We start from the raw sequence: 17872 nt of genomic DNA, 5'->3' as shown, positions 1-17872 counted from the left end.
ACAGGGCACAGCATTTTTGATACCAATGGAGGGATTTAAGACTCCTCTGTAATTACTCATCTCTATGGGCCAAGTCAAAATCTGTTAAAGTAGATGAGAAAGGCAGTTGCTTTCTGAAGAGTTGTAGAAACTTTGCAATGTATGTGAATGGCAAAATACCTTAATCGGGAGATTACCATAAAGATTGTAATTTATGGTAAGTGTCATTTTTTATTTATTCAATTTTAATCTTTCTTGATTGCATGTGTTAGCACATACAAGTGTCTCTAGATGGATGAAGAAAAATGAAAGGTTTAGCATATGCTTTCTTTGTCCCCGGAAAGTCTCCTGGTTTCCCACAAGCCCCAGTGGCTTTGCAGAGAGGATCATCAGCCAGAGCTGGCAGTCACCTTGAACATGCCCCTGGCAGCAGGCCCAGCAATCAGCAAACACAGTCTTTAAAATCACTGCCCTTCTTATCCCCCAGGGTCTGGGGTTTTTATCCACACAGGCTGCACATCAGTCCTAGCTATATCCAGCACACATACATCCTCACATCCGGAGTGAGACCGCTTTCCCCTTTGTTAACTGTAAGTTTGTTTTCTGTTCTTGAGTCTATTTCTGTTTTTTAAATAAGTTCACTTGTACCACTTTTTTTTTTACCTTTCACATAGAAGTGATATCATATGGTATTTGTCTTTGTCTTCCTTCACTTAGTATGATGATCTCTAGGTCCATCCAAGTCACTGCAAATGGCATTGTTTCATTCTTTTTTCTTTAGCTGAGTAATATTCCATTGTGTATATATATACCAAAGTCCTTTTTTAATGAATCCTGTCTCCAAGGCAGCAAAAAGAAATGGTTTCAGTCTAATCCAGTTAAGTATCTCTGCTAACAGCTTTAGAACTTGCAGAATGGCAGAGCCCTCCTTCCTCGAATTAACCTTTCTCACGGCCACCTCCCTCCAACAGCTGGGTTCTCCTAACAGCTCCCTCTCTACATGTAGCAGAGGCCCCAGAGCCTTGGAAATGGCCGTCTGCCCTCTGGGAACTCTCTTGGTTCTAACATCTCTCTCCTGCCTCTACTCCTTCCTACCCTCACTTTTCTCCAGTGTGCTATTCTGAGTTGAGGATGCTATATTTTCAATCAGCTTTTCACCTCCCTGCTCAAATCTAGAATTTGATCACTCACGAGTCATATGCCTCTTTGGTGTCTGAGCCTATATTCTTTCCCTCTAGAGCCATCTGGATTCTGGTGCATCTGTAGGGGGCCAGTCTGCCCTGTGACTGTACACTGTCCAGCACCCCAAATCCAAGTTCATCACAATCCAAGGTATGAAAGGAGAGATTCAGCACTAAAGCTACAGCTCATGAACATATAGGGCTGGAAAGGGCCTTGGAAGATACCTAATCCCCCTCCAGGCATTGAAGCCCTGGCTGGAAGAGAGGCAGGGACTTGTCCAAGATCACTAAGAAGAGTAAATGAAATAGCACTAAAATCCTGTAGAGTATTATTCTTATTCTCAGTGTGAATTTTTCACTGGAGGAGAGCATACATGTGTAAAGGGGTACAAATCAAGTGTTTCCCCTGGTTGTGATGGTGTGTGCCTTAGGGATATATTGGCTTGAGTGTTTTTGGTTTAGACCTACAATCTATGTGTGCATACACTCACAAATATGTGTGTGTCTGTGGCTTCACCCCAGTTGTAGAAATTCTGTGGTTGAAACCTTAACACAAGAGATTGAGGCTTTCTGCAGGGATATCAGATTTGTGCCTTAATAAAGCAGAATGGCTTGCCTTCTTTGGTCTCTCTTCCTCTTCCCAATAAAGTAGGGCAAATGGTTACCTAGCTTCCTATAGACACAAATTGAAGTTCACAGCCCTAGGTCTAGTGAGTACTAGGAATTCTCTGGAGGGAAGGTGCAGAGGAAACTCACAAAGATACCATTACAGCATGGCTCCCTCAAAGTGGGGCTTTATGCAAAAGGTGTCCATTCATTAGACTCCCCTTGGAATGGCTATTTCAGGCTGAGCCTGTAGCCCCAGCAAGGATCAGGAAAATCCCTTGGAGCATTCCAGAAATACAAGGAGTTTAAGAGCCAAACTGTTCAGCAGTGTGAGCCCAGAGGATAAAGAGGCCCATTGTGATTCTTCCCAACTCTCTTACCTAGAGCTGCATCTGCCAGAAGCAAGTTCTCAGAAGGACACCCCAGCAATGCATACTTTTATAACTTCCCCTTTTGCTTTCCCCTTTCTAAATCCTGTCTCAATGCTGGCACTCATTCCAAGACCTCATTGTCCTTTACTGCCCTCAAGCAATATATATTTTTAGAGAACCTACACTGCAAGTCCAAAGATATGGGTTGAAAAACGACTTGGCTCTTATTTTCTTCTCCAGATGCCCAGATGGGGAGCCTCCTGGCTGCACTCATATCTTCCTGCAGAAACAGACTTTAGGGATGTTGTTAAAAGAGCTCAATGGGCTGAACAGAGCTGGAGGTCTCAGTCAGCTCAGATGGATGGATCATAGTGGATCCAGACCAATCTGTTCAGACCCCAAGTTCTTGCTCAACATCAATGGGTAAAGAAAGGCAGGAGAATAAAGCCTCCTTGTGATAAATCTAGATTTTTAATTTACCTGTATAGCTCAGGCACTGATAAGTTTTGAGTTAGATTCAGACTTATTTAGCAAAAATAAGATGACCCCTCTCAACCAGGATTGGCTTTGCTAAAATATGTAGATGTTCCCCCAAATCTGAAAAATACATCAACTGATATTGAAAATGTAGGTATAGGATAAGGAACAGAGGAATCAAAAATCAAAAGAACAAAGGGGATAATTTACAACTTGGCCAATGCCATTTACTAGCCGAGCAACATTAGGGGATGTATTTAGCTTCTGAAGACTCAGCTTCTTAGTATGTAAAATGGGGATAATAGTGTATCTACATATACCATGTACAGAAACTAAATGATCTATTAAATGAAAGAGAGACGTGGCGGGTTTTCCGTACACACACACGTGCATATGACTTTGAACCTAAATCCTTCTTGGAAGATGCTAATTTCACAATGTTTATGTTTTTTTGTGTTTTGTTTTGTTGTGGCTGCACCCACCATATGCAGAAGTTCCTGGGACAGGGACAGAACTTGTACCATAGCCGTGACAACACCAGATCTTTAAGCCCCTGAGCCACCAGGGAAATCCCTCAATGTTTATGTTTAATGAGTGAACAGTATTTCTCAATTTTTCCAAGGGCTTCGACATTCTGCTTAAAGACCCTTACAACAAAGAGGCACCATTATTGATTAAAGGATAAGGAAACCAGCTCAAGAATGGGATGTCAGCAAATCTGTGGTAGGTAGAAGCCAAGCCAAAAGTTAATCCACTGCCACACTCCAAATCTTGCCTCTTTCTTTCTTTTTAGGGCCACACCTGTGAAATTTGGAAGTTCCTAGGCTATCTGTCAAATCAGAGCTGTAGCTGCCAGCTTACACCATAGCCATAGCAACGCAGGATCTGAGCCACATCTGCGACCTATACCACAGCTCTAGGCAATGCTGGATCCTTAACCCACTGAGCAAGGCCAGGGATCACACCTGCATCCCCAAGGATGCTAGTTGGGTTCATTACTGCTGAGCCACAACAGGAACTCCCAAATCTTTCTTTTTAGGAGTTTTGTGGGTTTAAGACAATTTGACCTACAAACACTGGAAGCAGTTTAAAGGGGCTTCCAGGAGCAGCAAGGCCACCAACCTGGATCCTCAGAATATCTGTCTGTTTACAAAACCAGGGTTTAGACATTTAGGAAGTGCACCTAAAGTGATCTCAGGGAAGACAAAGTCGAGTTAGTTAGGATAGACATTCTCCTATGGCCTGGGCTCAGTGGCTGCATAGCCTAGCAGAGAGGCCTCATGACAGGGAGGAAAAAAAAGATGATTTGAATTTTAAAAATCAAAGACTAAGATGAGATCTTTTTCCTCGGAAAGCAAACAGAGCTATAAATTGTCCCCTCCAGCCATCTTCTCAGCGACATTAATAACAATAGCAATAATAGTTCCTATTGATTGAATATCCCACCAGCCCTAAGACAAGAGCATTGAATTCTTTAACCACGATTCTAGTTTTATTCTGTCATCTTCTGAGCCTGGGCCTTCCATCCGAGTGCCGTGGTGAACAGAGAGAAGATGTACACGATGGCTCCCTGTGAGAAAGAGCTTTTCTAATAATCGCTGGCACATCCTCCCTGGAAAGCACTGAGGCCTTATCTCTAGACATGCTCAGGTTGAATGCTCCCTTCTTAAGCTTTGAATGAGAGGAGAGACTGTGCAGCCTTCTTTCTTTTTGAATTTTGAAATGAGACTGGTTTTATTTTTTGTGAAAGTAATATGTAATCAGTTAGAATCAATTAATGAAGATAATCCAACCATAAAACACCTCCTGGATACAAATCTTGTTATAATACATCTTGTCACATTCCCTTCTCTCATTATGTTTGTGTGTGTACATGTGTGTGTACATACACATGTTAAGAATGGAGATATTATGTGGCCTTCTTTTTATTACTATTACTATTATTGTTGCTGCTGCTGCTGTTGTTGTTATTTGGGGCCACATCCATGGCATGTGGATGTTCCCAGGCTAGGAATTGAATCGGCACTGCAGCTGCTGGCCTATGCCTCAGCCACAGCAACGAGGGATCTGAGCCACATCTGCGACCTACACCACAGCTCATGGCAGCGCTGGATCCTTAACCCACTAAGGGAGGCCAGAGATCGAACTCACAACCTCATGGATACTAGTCCGATTCATTTCCGCTGCGCCACAACAGGAACTCCTATGTGGCCTTTTAACTGAAGACTTTACCCCTCATATTATAAGGTTCCAACAGTCAGGCACACTTGACCTGCCATTTGTAAAGTCTGTTTTTGTGAAGCTCTCATGTATGCCTTGGTCGTGGGAGAAACTTCTCAACCATCCATTGCTGGGGTCCCAAATCAGCTGTTGCAAAAAAAAAAATCTTCAAATAGCCTCTGTTTGGTGCTCTTTCTCTTTGTTTATCTCAGAATTTGTAAGGACTAATTATAGCATGTTTATAAAGCCTAACCAGTAGCAGGAGACGACCCTTGAAAATGCTGATGTGGAGCATTTCCCACGAAGATGGGATTTCTGTGCTGGTCTGACACCTGCCATCATTAGGGGCAGCTTATGAACTGTCTCTAAAAGAGGTTCACCAGCTGTGGTCTCCCCTTATCCTTTGCTATGAGAACTGCTGGGTTATGGCGTGTGTGGTTCAGGCATCTCTCCTCTATCTGGGCCACAGGTTGGAAACTGCAGGTTAGCTGTGTGTCTGGGCTGGCGGAGAGGTAAATTGAGGCAAGCCCTGAAGCCTCTAACAAACTCTGCACACTCTAACAAAATTTCCCATTAGAAAAGCTGCTGGGTGCAAAAACAGGTCCCCACAAAGGGAACAGATGGTGGCTCTGCCCTTAACCAGAACTTACAGCAAAGATGTATAACATTGCCACAGGGTCGGACACAAAGTCACAATAGCCATGTCACCTTGGGAAATCACTTAAGTTCTCTGAGCCTCATTTTCCCCATATGTTAAACATCCACTGGTATTTACTTCCAAAAATGACCTTGAGGATTAAATAAAATAATCCACGTAAAGCATTTAGCCACAATGCCCAGCACATGGTGAACCTCAATACATGTTAGCAAGTAATGCCCCAATAGTTGCTACGGTTGTGCTAGTAATATTGCTATCTATAAATATTTGTAAGAAGCATCCTTAACACCTAGGATTTAGATAATATAGGGGAATAAGTAGGTTTTGAATTTCTATGTGTAGGTTTAGATGGAGTATTGGTGGTGAAAAGGCATTAAGCTGGATTAGGAAGTAAATTTCAAGTGTCCTTAAGTATGGCTCTTTCAGTGCAAGGCTTCCCTGAAATAAGGAGTCTTTTTTTGGTTTTGTGCTGCCGTAATATGCAAACCAAACCCTTGCCTTCTTTCTCTTCCCTCCCTCCACTTGCCCTGTGCCTTTAATAAAGCATTTGCTAAACGGGTTACAGGGTTTAGCGCAGGTTGAACAGATCAGCCAGAAAGGCACGGCTGTAGCTCGAGGTAAAATCTGCTACTTCCAAACCACTCCAAATTAATCATTCTAGCTAGAGGGAGACTTGGGCCTCTGGGCCCCCCTTTTGTTTTATTAACTGCCAACAAAAAATGCCAGAAGTGGCTGGGGAAGAAGCACAAAATGGGGGACAGGGAACATTTTGCATATTTTAATTACTTCAGTAAACAATACATACCAGAGCAGAAACCTACCATCAATGGCTAGGTCCCTAGGCAAAGGGAATTTGGAAGAAACTCATGGGACCTGACATAAAAAATACGCAACCCCTCCTTAGACTAGAGGCTGCCTTATCTCACTTCTCTGAGCTGGAGCTCAACTTCCAATCCCTCCACTGAATAACAGCTGGAGCAGTTCCAACTAGAGCAAGAAGGTGAACACTATGCAATGTTTCACACACCCAGTGCTTTCCGGAGAACTGAATGTCCCTTTTTACCCTGTGGAAAGTGGGATCCTTCTGAGTCATAAAATAAAATCTTTCAACTCTAAAGGCAGGACATTTAGTGCCTGAGTGGAGAGAGCTCACAGACCCCTTGCTAGATCTCTTCAAGGACCACAAATATGAAACGGTGGATAAAATCCTCCATTGAAAGGTGGGGATTCAACTTAGTCAAAGGGTTAAGTTCTCAGGAAAGCCTGCGGCAGCTGAATCACCCTATGAACTGCAAAGTGATTCTCAATGTAAGTTATAACCACTACTATTTTTATGCTTCACGTGGCCTTAGTTATCCCTTTCCCTGTGAAATTCCAGGGGAAAAGAATGTTGATTAACCCAGCCACACAGCCCTTTCAGTAACTAGGGTCCTCTCCAGCATCCTGGAAGGAAGGCAGTGGGAAAAAAGCTCTGACACCGAGGGAAGCCTTGGAATCCAGAGGGAAGAGCACTGGATTGAGACTCAGACTATCTGAGTTTTTGTCCCAGTTCTACCACTGTGTCACCCTGCAGCTTTGGCACCTGGGCTTCCCTTTGGTCTCAACATTCACATCTGTAATAAAGACATAGTCAGTCCAGAGAATTCCTAAGTTCCTCTCCACTTGCAAATTACGTGAGATTGCCCAGAACAAAACATTTTTAAAATCTGAATCAATATACCAAGAGCTCTGAACAAAAGCTCATCTCAAGGTCCTTCTCAACATCAGTGGCCTTGGCAGAGTTGTGTGAGGTGTGTGTGTGTGTTGCATGTAGGCCAAGAAGAGCAATAGGCCAGAACTTGGGAGCTCTAGGGCCCTGCCTTAGGTTTACATCATACCACCTGGCTCATCCCTGGGCCTCTCTGTTCTCATTTATAAAAGTGGTAGAGTGAGCGAAGAGTTGGGCTAGCTGACTTGGAGGTGTCATCCAGTTCCAAAACGCAGAGTGATTCGGTGAAACAAAGACTGGATAACCTCTGGATGCCCCTCCCAGCTCTGGGAGAAGGTTAGAGTTCTGAGACCCACTAGTCCACACAACCCACCACTCTGCAACTGGATCCTGGGGTGCCTTTTGCAGAGCAGGGTGTGAGCCAAGGATAATCTCAGATGAAAGGGATGGAGAAGCTGTTCCTCCACACAGCATCTGGCATCCCAGGCCATCATCTGAGGCCTGCAGCTGTGGGCTGCTCCTTCTCCCTTTATAAACAAGCCCTACCTCTTGGCTTTTCGCTCAAGGTCAAAAGGAAGGGGAAGCCTGCTCTGAGGATGAACCCAGGAGAAAGTCTTAAATGCTAAGCTAGTAATCACAGTTGAATGGTTTTTTTGTTTTGTTTTGTTTTTTGTTTTTGTTTTTTTTTTAAAGGCTTCCTACTAAGTTGCATGCATTCATGTTTCCAAAAGCACAGAAAGAGGATAAGGGTAAGTGGACTTATTGTTTCTAGGCTAATGAGACTGGGATGAAATATCTTACTCAGGGTCATTTGGTGAGTCCCCCAAAGCAGAGCCTCAAGAACAGTGCCCTTGTCTTAGTTTATTTAAAACTTTGGTCTTCGCTATAACAGAGTTAGAGATTCTTCCAGTTTTTCAAGGTTAGGGCTGAGATGGTAACCTTGTCCCAGTGAACAAAGATACAGAATAACAATTTATTGAGTGTTTACACTGGACCAGGATCTATGATAAGTGAGTTAAAATGTTCCATTTCATCCACTCTTCTAATGTGCCTTGGCTCTGGAAATGATTATCATCAAAAGAATTGCATAGATGAAGAGAGGGATAGAGGGATGGAGGAAGAGGTTAAGCAATTTATGTGAGTTCAAAAGGCTGAAGAGTGAAAGATCCAAGCCTCACACCTAGATTACTCTGATTCTAAAACCAAGGTTCTTTTGCATCCCCAAGTCAGAGTGTATTCTTAAGCATTTCCAAGTTGAAGGAAAACTCACTGGTAAGAAAGTTTTAAGGCATAAAAATTGTGAGACATTTTGGAAAAGGTGATAGAAATCCCAGAATTTGATTTCTATAAAAACATCCATAAAAGATCAAGAGGATTTTCATTCAGAAATATGTAAATCTGCCCATGCCATAAAGGAAGATGGGAGCCGACCTGGGCACAGAGAATGCTCATAAAAATGACATGTTCCTCCTTGTAGACAAACTGGAAAAAGCAGTCCGTCATGAGCTTGTGTCATCTGTCTTCGCTCTGCAGCTTTACTCTGGGTGATGCCTGTCCTGATTCCTGTAGAGGCGACACTGATTATTTCATCTGGGCTCCCCATGAAAAGGCCTTCCTGACGAAGACTAGACTTTGTTAGTGACCATCTAGGTCCCAGATAATCTGTTCAGCTGCTACAGCACACATCATCATGATTTTCAAAATTTGTTAGCCTTGATTGTTGGGAAATCTATTTCCCATTAACATCTCTTTCTCCAAGATCATTGTCTCCAGTGAAAAAAGAGGAAGGCAGAGAGAAATGGAGGGATGGGGGGAAGGCTGAGCAGAGATGAGAAGGATGGAGGGAGAGAGCTGGGAACACATGTAAAGCCTGGTGACTTAGCTGGGTCTTAGAATGAAGTCATCCAGAAATAAGTCCTAAATCTGGATTTTGTGATTATTGAGACAATATGCTGCCTCTTTGCTTTGGATTAAGTTTTCTGTCACTTGTAGCTGAAAGAATCTTGATCCAACGCTGGAAAATTCAACTCTTAAGTTCTCCTCTATTTCTAGGAATAAAATGTCTGTTTCTAGAAATGAACCTAAGAAGAAAGACTCTGACAGATCCCAGAGACCCAGGTAGAAACCAGTCTCCTAGCCACAGTGGAATCACAATATGCCTTCTCTCTCTCACCCACCAAGTGCTTTTTCTCTTTTCTCCTCTCCTGCTCTGCGTGGTAGCACCCACATGACAGGGCATCACCAGCCTCAAAACATCACAGGGACACAGTTTACAAACGTGCAGCTCTGAGACCAGCACCTGAACAGAAAGCTTTCCTTGCGGGGCTACACCTGCCAGATACCAGGGCATTTGCAGGAGGTCACATTAGACGTGGACCCTCCATTGGGTTAGCCACAAGTGCCAGAATGGGAGGAGGTGGCAAAAGTCAGAGGAACTAGCTACTGCTCAAGAGAGGTAGGAACGGCCCAGCATACACAGGCAATGGAGATGGCAGAAACTTGGTTACAGCCACCAGCCTCTCCAGACAGGAGGCCCTGTCACAGTCCTTCCAGATGCATGGATTTCCCAGGAATCATTTGTCCCCAAAGAATTGTGGAAATAAATGGACTTGGTCAACTTCGGAGATAAGATCCAGAAAGATCCAGAACAAGGAGTATAGAAGCCATCACAAAGACTAGGGCCTCTTTCCTTTTTTTTTTGTCTTTTTGTCTTTTTAGGGCTGCACCCATGGCATATGGAGGTTCCCGGCTAGGGGTCTAATTGGAGCTGTAGCCTCTGGCCTATGCCACAGCCACAGCAATGCCAGATGCGGGATGTACCTGTGACCTACACCACAGCTCGCGGCAACACCGGATCCTTAACCCACTAAGTGAGGTGAGGAATCAAACCCGCAACCTCATGGTTCCTAGTTGGATTTGTTTTTTCTGTGCCATGATGGGAACTCCTAGGGCCTCTTTCCTAAAGAGCAATGGTCCCAGATGGCACAACCAGATGATTTCCCGTCCTTCTCTGTCCTCTTCCCTCTGGCTCCCATAGCCCTCGTCCCACCCCATTTCAGGCAACTCTCAGTATACTGTTCTGGAGGATTGCTCTGATCAGAGACATCTATTTTCCAATCATCAGAGAGCAAAATGCTAAGGGAACTAGAAGCTCAAAGGTGATTTACCTTCTAATGAGTAAAGTCCCTATCTCCCGATAAATCTGCAGGACTGTCCCTGGGAACACAGGAAGTTTCCCTGAACTTAGGAGGACAGGAGCTGCTGCATAACTGAGGCAATTCCCAAAAGGGAGGGTATTAGGCTCCCTGCTCAAAGGCTAATCTTAGCTCTCTTGAGTTGCAAAATTTGAGATAGCAAGGAAGAGGTGGAAAATCACATCCCACAATTTCCAGGCTGTTAAACTATGCTGTATTTAGACTCCATCAAAGTCCTAGTGCCATTTAGGATATTCTCTAATTAGGATATTAGAGAATATCCATGACCTCCACCCATGATTGCTAAAAACACCAACATGTAGAGAGAAGGTGAAAAAATTCTTCTTGTGTATCTTGGGCATGCCAAGAGACAAGTACGTGTTTTGGGGTTAATTAGAAAAATTGGGTACAGACTTATGCATAGGGAACTATAGCCAATCTCCTGGGATAGACCATGATGGAAAAGAATATTTAAAAAGAAGGTACATATATGTATAACTGAGTAACTTTTCTATATAGCATAAACTGGCAAAACTTTGTAAATCAACTCTATTAAAAAATAGAAAAAAAGAAAAGAAAAATTACGTTCGTTTGGGAAATCTGCCCTCAGGCTCCCAGCATGTAAAAGTTGGGTGCCTGGGGTCTCTAAGCAGGTTCCTGGACTGGGACCCACCTGTGATCGTGCACCCTCTCAGACTTAGGCAATGTCCTTCTTGCAGCAATTAAGTCACTTCTAAAATATTTTGGAGTTCCTGTCATGGAATAGGGGTAATGAATCCTACTAGGAGCCATGAGGTTGTGGGTTCAATCCCTGGCCTTGCTCAATGGGTTAAGGATCCGGCATTGCCATGAGCTGTGATATAGGTCGAAAATGCATCTCAGATCTGGTGTTGTGGCTGTGGTGTAGGCCAGCAGCTGTAGCTCTGATTTGACCCCTGGCCTGGGAAACTCCATATGCTGGGGTGTGGCCCTAAAAAGCAAAAATAAATGATAAAATAAAATAAAATAAAATAAATAAAATACAATAAAATAAAATATTTCACATGTGTGAGTGGCAGGGTGGGCCATATATAATCAGGGAAAAGATGGACTGTCCTTGTCAGCTTAAAATATAAGTAGACATTCCTAATCTTTACCCCTTTTTCAAACTGATACTCCACAGAGCACATGGATGTAGAATAGAGAAGTCATTTGATGCTGAAACGGGTTAATATTTTAGAAGAAAAGGTAGTTTGTTTGCTTGCTTCTTTTTGCCAGGGAGGGGACTCAGAGATAAGTCAGAGAAGAGTGTCCTATGGAGGAAGATGAATGATGCTTTTCTCCTTAGCCCCTGAGTTTCAGAGTGATGGAGGGAAACTAGATAATAGGCTATAAGCAGTAAAGAACCAGGATTTGATGGGGGCATCTGTAATCCAATAGCTACAAGACCACAGTGTGGGACAGTCAAGTGCCTGGAGTATATTCTTAAGTGACGCTGACATTGTGATGGTAAAGAAAATCCGTGGTAAATGACAGAGTAATAACTTCTCTCTATCCGTGTGACACATATTGTGAAACTAAAGAGACATTGCCTTGACATGGATTGAGACCTCTGGATAAATATTTTACAGAAGTCCAAAGAAATAACTGCATCACAGGTAGGAAGATCCTCCTCTAGCATAAACGGAAAATAGGAGAGGGTTATTGGATATGCCCAGATAACTCCTCACTTTGCTACAGCAGCTCTCTCTGGTGCTCATAATCAGTAATTTGCTTGCCACAGAACATTAGCCAGAGCCTGTCTTATGTATAAAATCAGATTCTACTTAATTTTTTTCTGGACAGTATGTAAACGTACATTACAAATAAATACAAGGTCACAGAGTAGTATAGTATCAATGTTAAGTATAACCATAATAAGATGTGGTCCTGAGACACCCTGCTTCTTGCTAATAGCAGTCCCATGACTGGATATGGTCAGTCTGTGGGTTCCATTCACAAAGGCAGGCAGGGAATTTAGGATTCTCTTCACACTAACTCTGCACTCAAACCCCTGTTGAAAAATCTTTGTGTGGTCTTAGATGTCTGCATGCCTTCTCCCCACCCCATGATCCATACAGAGACCCATGCACCATCCCTCCTTCCAACGTGCATGAAACCCAGGAGCCCAGGACGCACTGAGGTCAAGCTCCACCTGGCCTAGGATGGATGCCACAACAGGAAGACTTGCTCTCATGCCCTCCCAATGGCCCTGTGCCTATCCCCATTCCCCAGGACAATGACATATGGAGAAGCAGCAGAAGTGGCTGTACTCTCATGCACAATCAGCAAAGACATTGACAGCCAACTAACACACGTTCTGCTCCTGATCCAGCCATGCACATCAGCCTATTCTCAGGACCCTGGGGTAACCCAGCAAATCCTTTTCTTTCTATGACTTCCAGCTAACTGATATCTGTGGATGGATACAAAGGCTAACTGATAAAGGCAGGATATCAGATTTAGTTTGACCTGGGTTTAAATCCTGGCTGCACTCTTCTCTAGTTCCATGTTTATGCATCAGTGTTCTAATCCCTAAAGTAAGACTATGATCACTTTTTCATGGGAGCAGTATAGATTAAATAAATTAACTCAAAGTGCCTGACTATTACCCCAAGTACACTGGATGGAAGAGAAAGGCTTGAGTTATCCTGAGTGGCCAGTATGTCACAGATAGAGGGTCTTTCTATGAAGATGCTCCCCAAGAGGATAAAGCCACAGCCTTATTCACCTCCTGATGCCCTCTCAGTGATGTTAGTTTGAGATGAAACCTATCAAACAGACAAGGTATGCCTCCAATGCCATGATTCTCCCTCCCCAATTCTTTTTTTTTTTTTTTTTTTTTTGGTCTTTCTGAAGTTTGTATTTTCCCTTACTTTGGACACAAAATTTCCAGATCTGACTTGTTTCATAAAAAGTTTAGCCAGGCCATTAATGCCTTCCTTGGTTAAATTAAACAAACTAAATAAATTGAAATACATTATAGTGTCTAGGAAACTCAATTGCTTTGACCTCCCTATATAAAATTGTATGTGTGTGCGCTCATGTACACACATGCACACACACACACACACACACAACACCTACCCCCACTACTATCACCAAATATTTCTTCTTCTCCGCTCTGCTTTATTTTTCTCCTAAGGACCTATTATTCTCAGGCATACAATATATTTTACTTTATTTTAATTTTCTGTCTCCCTTACTAAGGGCAGAGATTTGTGTGTTTTATTCACAGTTATATTCCTGGCACCTAGAGCAGTTCACAGTGCATAAATAGAGTGACCATATGTCCCAATTTCTCAGGGAAGGTCCCAGTTTATGCCTGTGATGTCTATTTAATTATTAGTAGCCTCTCTTCTCATTCTCTGAGATGTCCAAGGTTAGACAATCAAATACATACAGTTGATTAATAATAAATGCTTGTTGAACTTAATTAGTAGATTTGCCCAATTTGATAGTTTAATTAAACCAATCAACTCCTGAAACTAAGCTTTTACCCTGATGTGAATGAAACACATATGATGTTTTAAAAGCATGAGAAGAGGGTGATTAATCTCTTTGAACAGTCCTGCTTTCAAAATTCTCACAAGACTGGCAAATATATTCTGATAAACTCTAGCTCTACACAGCTGTTAGCATTGAAAAATCCTAAATGTTAATGCCTTTACTGGTAACAGTGCCAAGAAGAGATACCTATAAAAACAGGATCCTAAGAGGACCTGGGAGGCTATGCTTAATTTACCTCTCTAACCAAATCACGAGAGAAACGAATGGAATTGTAAAATCATCCCTGTGCACCTGCCCATAAGGCTGCCATCAGGATAATGTCATGTAATAGAAACCAGAGGCTTCTCACTCAAATGAACTAAGCATACCAAGTGAATGTTTGCAAACAGCATCTGGCCTCTGGGAAATCTTCTCCAGGTGGTAAGAAGGACTTGTGTCTGCCTTGTCTGGGCAGGATTTTTAAGATTGGGCAGGCCAATTCTGTGCTTCTATTTTCCCAAGTGGACTACTCCCCAAAGGGAAGGAAACAGCCCCCCTCCACCCTGAGGCAAAAAAACTGCAAGGAAGCCATCCAATTCTGTCTGATGATCAAGGCAAGATAGATGGAACTTTGACTAACTCGGCAGTCTATCCATCTCCACTCCAGAAATTATGGTAGAAATTAAAACAGGGAAGGGAAAAACCTCCCCCCCCACCAAATACTCAGGGATATGACTCAGCAGCAGAGCTCTGTAATAATTGTCCTGAGCATCACAGGTCTTAGATGAAGCTTCATCTGAAGTCAAAGGGGAGACCTCCAGTTTTCTGGACCCTTAGCCTATGTGGTACTCTTACTTCCTTAAGAGAAGTCTCTTACGGAGAAAGGTACCCAACGTGTATTCAAACCTCAAGGTCACACTTCCTGAAATGCAAGAAAGCAGCCAAACCACTCCATGCAGAGCCTCCAGCCTCCACTACGCACGCAGGCCTGGACAGAATCCCTGGCAGCCGTTTGAACTCAGGTGGCTCTCCCAGATGTGCACCCAATTTTAGCAGATCATGGCCCCTCCACACCCCACCATGCTTCTTGCCCATGAGACCTCTGAAGCACATCAACAGCTTTGGCAGGAAACTTCCATGAAGGTTGAATGATGTTCCCATGGTAGAAGGCAGGGGAGGAGGTGTAGGGAGCAGCCCCAACCCATGGAAGTTCCTCTCCAAAGCCTGCAAGCTGTCAGTTCATGTATGGACTGCCCTGCCCAGCCCCCTGACCCCAGAAACGAAATCCAGACTCACTGTGGAAGCCGCCGATGCTGCTAGCCTCTGTCGCTGCCATGACACGCTGAGTGGGCCCTTCTGGCATGGCCCTTCCTGACAGTGAATGGGGGAGAGGGGGTTGGGGAAGAGAGAAGAAAGGGATGAAGGCACAGGAAGGAAGCATGGAAGGATGAAAGATGGGAGGAGAAGGGAAGTGGGTATATCTTTAACTGAACCACACATCTCTCTTGGCCACAGCTTCCGGACACCTCTCCTGAGTAACTAGGGAGAAAGGCTGACCATGTCAACTCTTCTCAACTGCCCTCCCCCAGGAGTCCATGGGCTGGCAGACACAACATCACACCACACCTTGTACACGGCTCCTTTGTGAGCCTCCAAGATCTAGCTGGCTTCCGTCCAAATTTCTACTCCTCACAAGATGAGCCTCTCAGCCAACTGATACTCTGGAACTTATCTAGAACTGCTCTCCCTCCAGGCCAAGACACAGCACTTTCTCCAGAGCTTTTGAACAAATATTTGTCTTCAGCAGAAGCCCCCCTGAATTCATCACTATTCTAGCGTTTCCTCTCCCAGATGCCCTAAACTGCTGTTCCAATTTGGAAAGGAGGCAGAAGGGATGTCATCTCTGTGGAGCCTCACCCTCCTCCTTCTTGCTGTCAACAGAATCACCATGGATCTCCCCTGGCACTACTTGGGAAAAAGCCATTTCCCTCAAAAGGGCTCTTGAGAAGTCAGAGGAAGGGGTGTGTTAGGCTGCCTTACAGAAGAGATTTATGGTAACTTAGCAATGGCATTTCTCAAGCACATCCCAAATCAAGAGCTGTGGACAAAAGACATAGTCCTTGCTCTCAGTCAAACCAGAGGCAGAGAAGCGTAGGAATGACCTGAAGAAGAAGCACATTCATGAAGCAACACACCTGTGTGTAAACCAATAGGGTGATGCCAAGGAAATTATCCTGTGAAGACAATGAAATGGGCATCACTGGATTTTGATGGCAGTGAAGAACAGACAGAGAGAAAAAACGAAGAGAGAGATAAGAGAAAGAACACATGTGAAGTTGGGAAGAGATGTGATGAGCTGAATTCTGCACCCTCCCCAAATTCTTATGTTTAAGTTCTAATTTCCAGTACCTCACAATATGACTAGATGTGGAGATAGGGTCTTTAATGAAGTAATTAAGGTTAAAAGGGATCATCAGTGTGGGCCCTAATCCAATAGGACTGGTGTCCTTAGAAGAGATTTGAACAGAGACGTGTACAGAGGGAAAGGATGTGAAGACAGGGAGAATTCAGGAGGAGAGGCCTCCAAAGAAACCCGCCCTGCTGACACCTTAACCTTGCACTTCTGTGGAACTTTGTTATGGTAGCCCTAGCAACCTGATGAAGAGGTCCTCATGTAAAAATGGAAGTGAGCAAGTGCCACTGTGGGATGGGTGCCACTGTGGGATGGGAGACAGGCTGCCTGGGTGGGACTTTGGGGGTTTCTTCTGGGAGGGGCCAGGAAGAAGACTGGCAGAATGCTCAAGGGCCTTGTAGGGCAGGGCGAGAAATGCATGTTTTTGAGAAATGAGTATTTTCTCAAGGCTTTAAAAAAGCAGGTGGAATGATGAGAAGTTTGAAGAGGATGGGTTGGATGCCTCTGGGACTGAAGGTGCAGGGGCTGGTCCAAGCGTTGATCTGATCAGTGTGTGAATTAGGACCATTCTTGCCAACATCCAAAGAACAAGTGATGCTGAGGTGCAGAGAAGAACAACACAGCAGGATTTGGTGAGGATTACCTATAAATGATGAAGAGACAGGTTCAGGTTCTTTTGGGAACCTCCCCAAAAGATTTTGTTCACGCCAACAGACTGCTGAAGAGTACCTGTTTGAGAAGTAGATCAACTTGGTGAGTTTTATCTCCAACAAGCCAAGTTTTAATTGCCAATGAACTCTCCATAGTCTTACAGATTAAGCGATCAAAAAGAAGTAGAGGCTAAATTCAAACAGCTGCTGCATAAAAGCAAGAAGGGATTATAACCATGTGAGTATGTAAGGTTCTAAAAGTAGGTGTCTAAAATGGCAGTCCTGGAACCTCCAATGAGAAGGAAAGAAACCAATGGAAGAGGTCAAGAATGCCTAGAAGGGGGAATAGATCATGGAGTGAGGTGTCACTAAAGCATTGTTCAAGGATGTTAAACAGTGGGGGAGAGGAGGGGTGGGAGAAAGAATGGAGCACTTATTAATGATGTCAGTTCAAAAAAAGACTACACTTTTTAGAGGAAAGGCATTTGATTTTGGCCATAATGAGATAATTAGTGACTGCCCCACAAATTCAGAGTCAAGGAAGGGGTAAGATCAGAAGCCCCCAAATTAAGACAGAAGAAAAACATGACCTATTCCAGTAGTCGAGGAGGCAAATGAAAGTTAGAAGTTGAAAAAAAATGAAGATTTTTCTTGAAGGTAGAAGAGATCCTGGATTTGGGGATAGAAAGGAGGAAAAAAGGCTTCCATTTAGAGTGAAATAAACACAGTCACAGAGAGAGGTGGGCTAGAGACAGGGCAGGTAGCAAATGGCAAGATATGAAGGAGGTGAGAAAGAATGCAGATGTGTGAATCTGTAGATGTGGAAAGGGTGAATCTGGCCTAATATTTCATAGCATCTCAGAAATACATACTTGACACCATGCCTTACACATGCATAATAACAGTTA

General features: G+C 43.7%; 1 protein-coding gene across 14 annotated transcripts in view; it reads right to left on the bottom strand.

The window, feature by feature from the left end:
* Positions 1–17872, bottom strand: part of NTRK3 (neurotrophic receptor tyrosine kinase 3) — a 383256-nt gene that overhangs the window by 13866 nt on the left and 351518 nt on the right. For 2 of the 14 annotated variants that reach the window (XM_085010503.1, XM_085010500.1), the window contains exon 17: positions 15198–15272. In XM_085010503.1, the coding sequence (XP_084866629.1) occupies positions 15198–15272 (75 nt within the window). 14 annotated transcript variants of the gene reach the window in all.

The sequence above is a fragment of the Sus scrofa genome, chromosome 1 (assembly GCF_054392235.1).
Source record: "Sus scrofa isolate SSC_HxYL_T2T_F1_AM1 chromosome 1, Sscrofa_HxYL_maternal_Yorkshire_Landrace_v2.0, whole genome shotgun sequence".
Taxonomy (NCBI): domain Eukaryota; kingdom Metazoa; phylum Chordata; class Mammalia; order Artiodactyla; family Suidae; genus Sus; species Sus scrofa.
The sequence above is the reverse complement of the archived record's forward strand: the minus strand, read 5'-3'. Positions and strand labels throughout refer to the sequence as shown.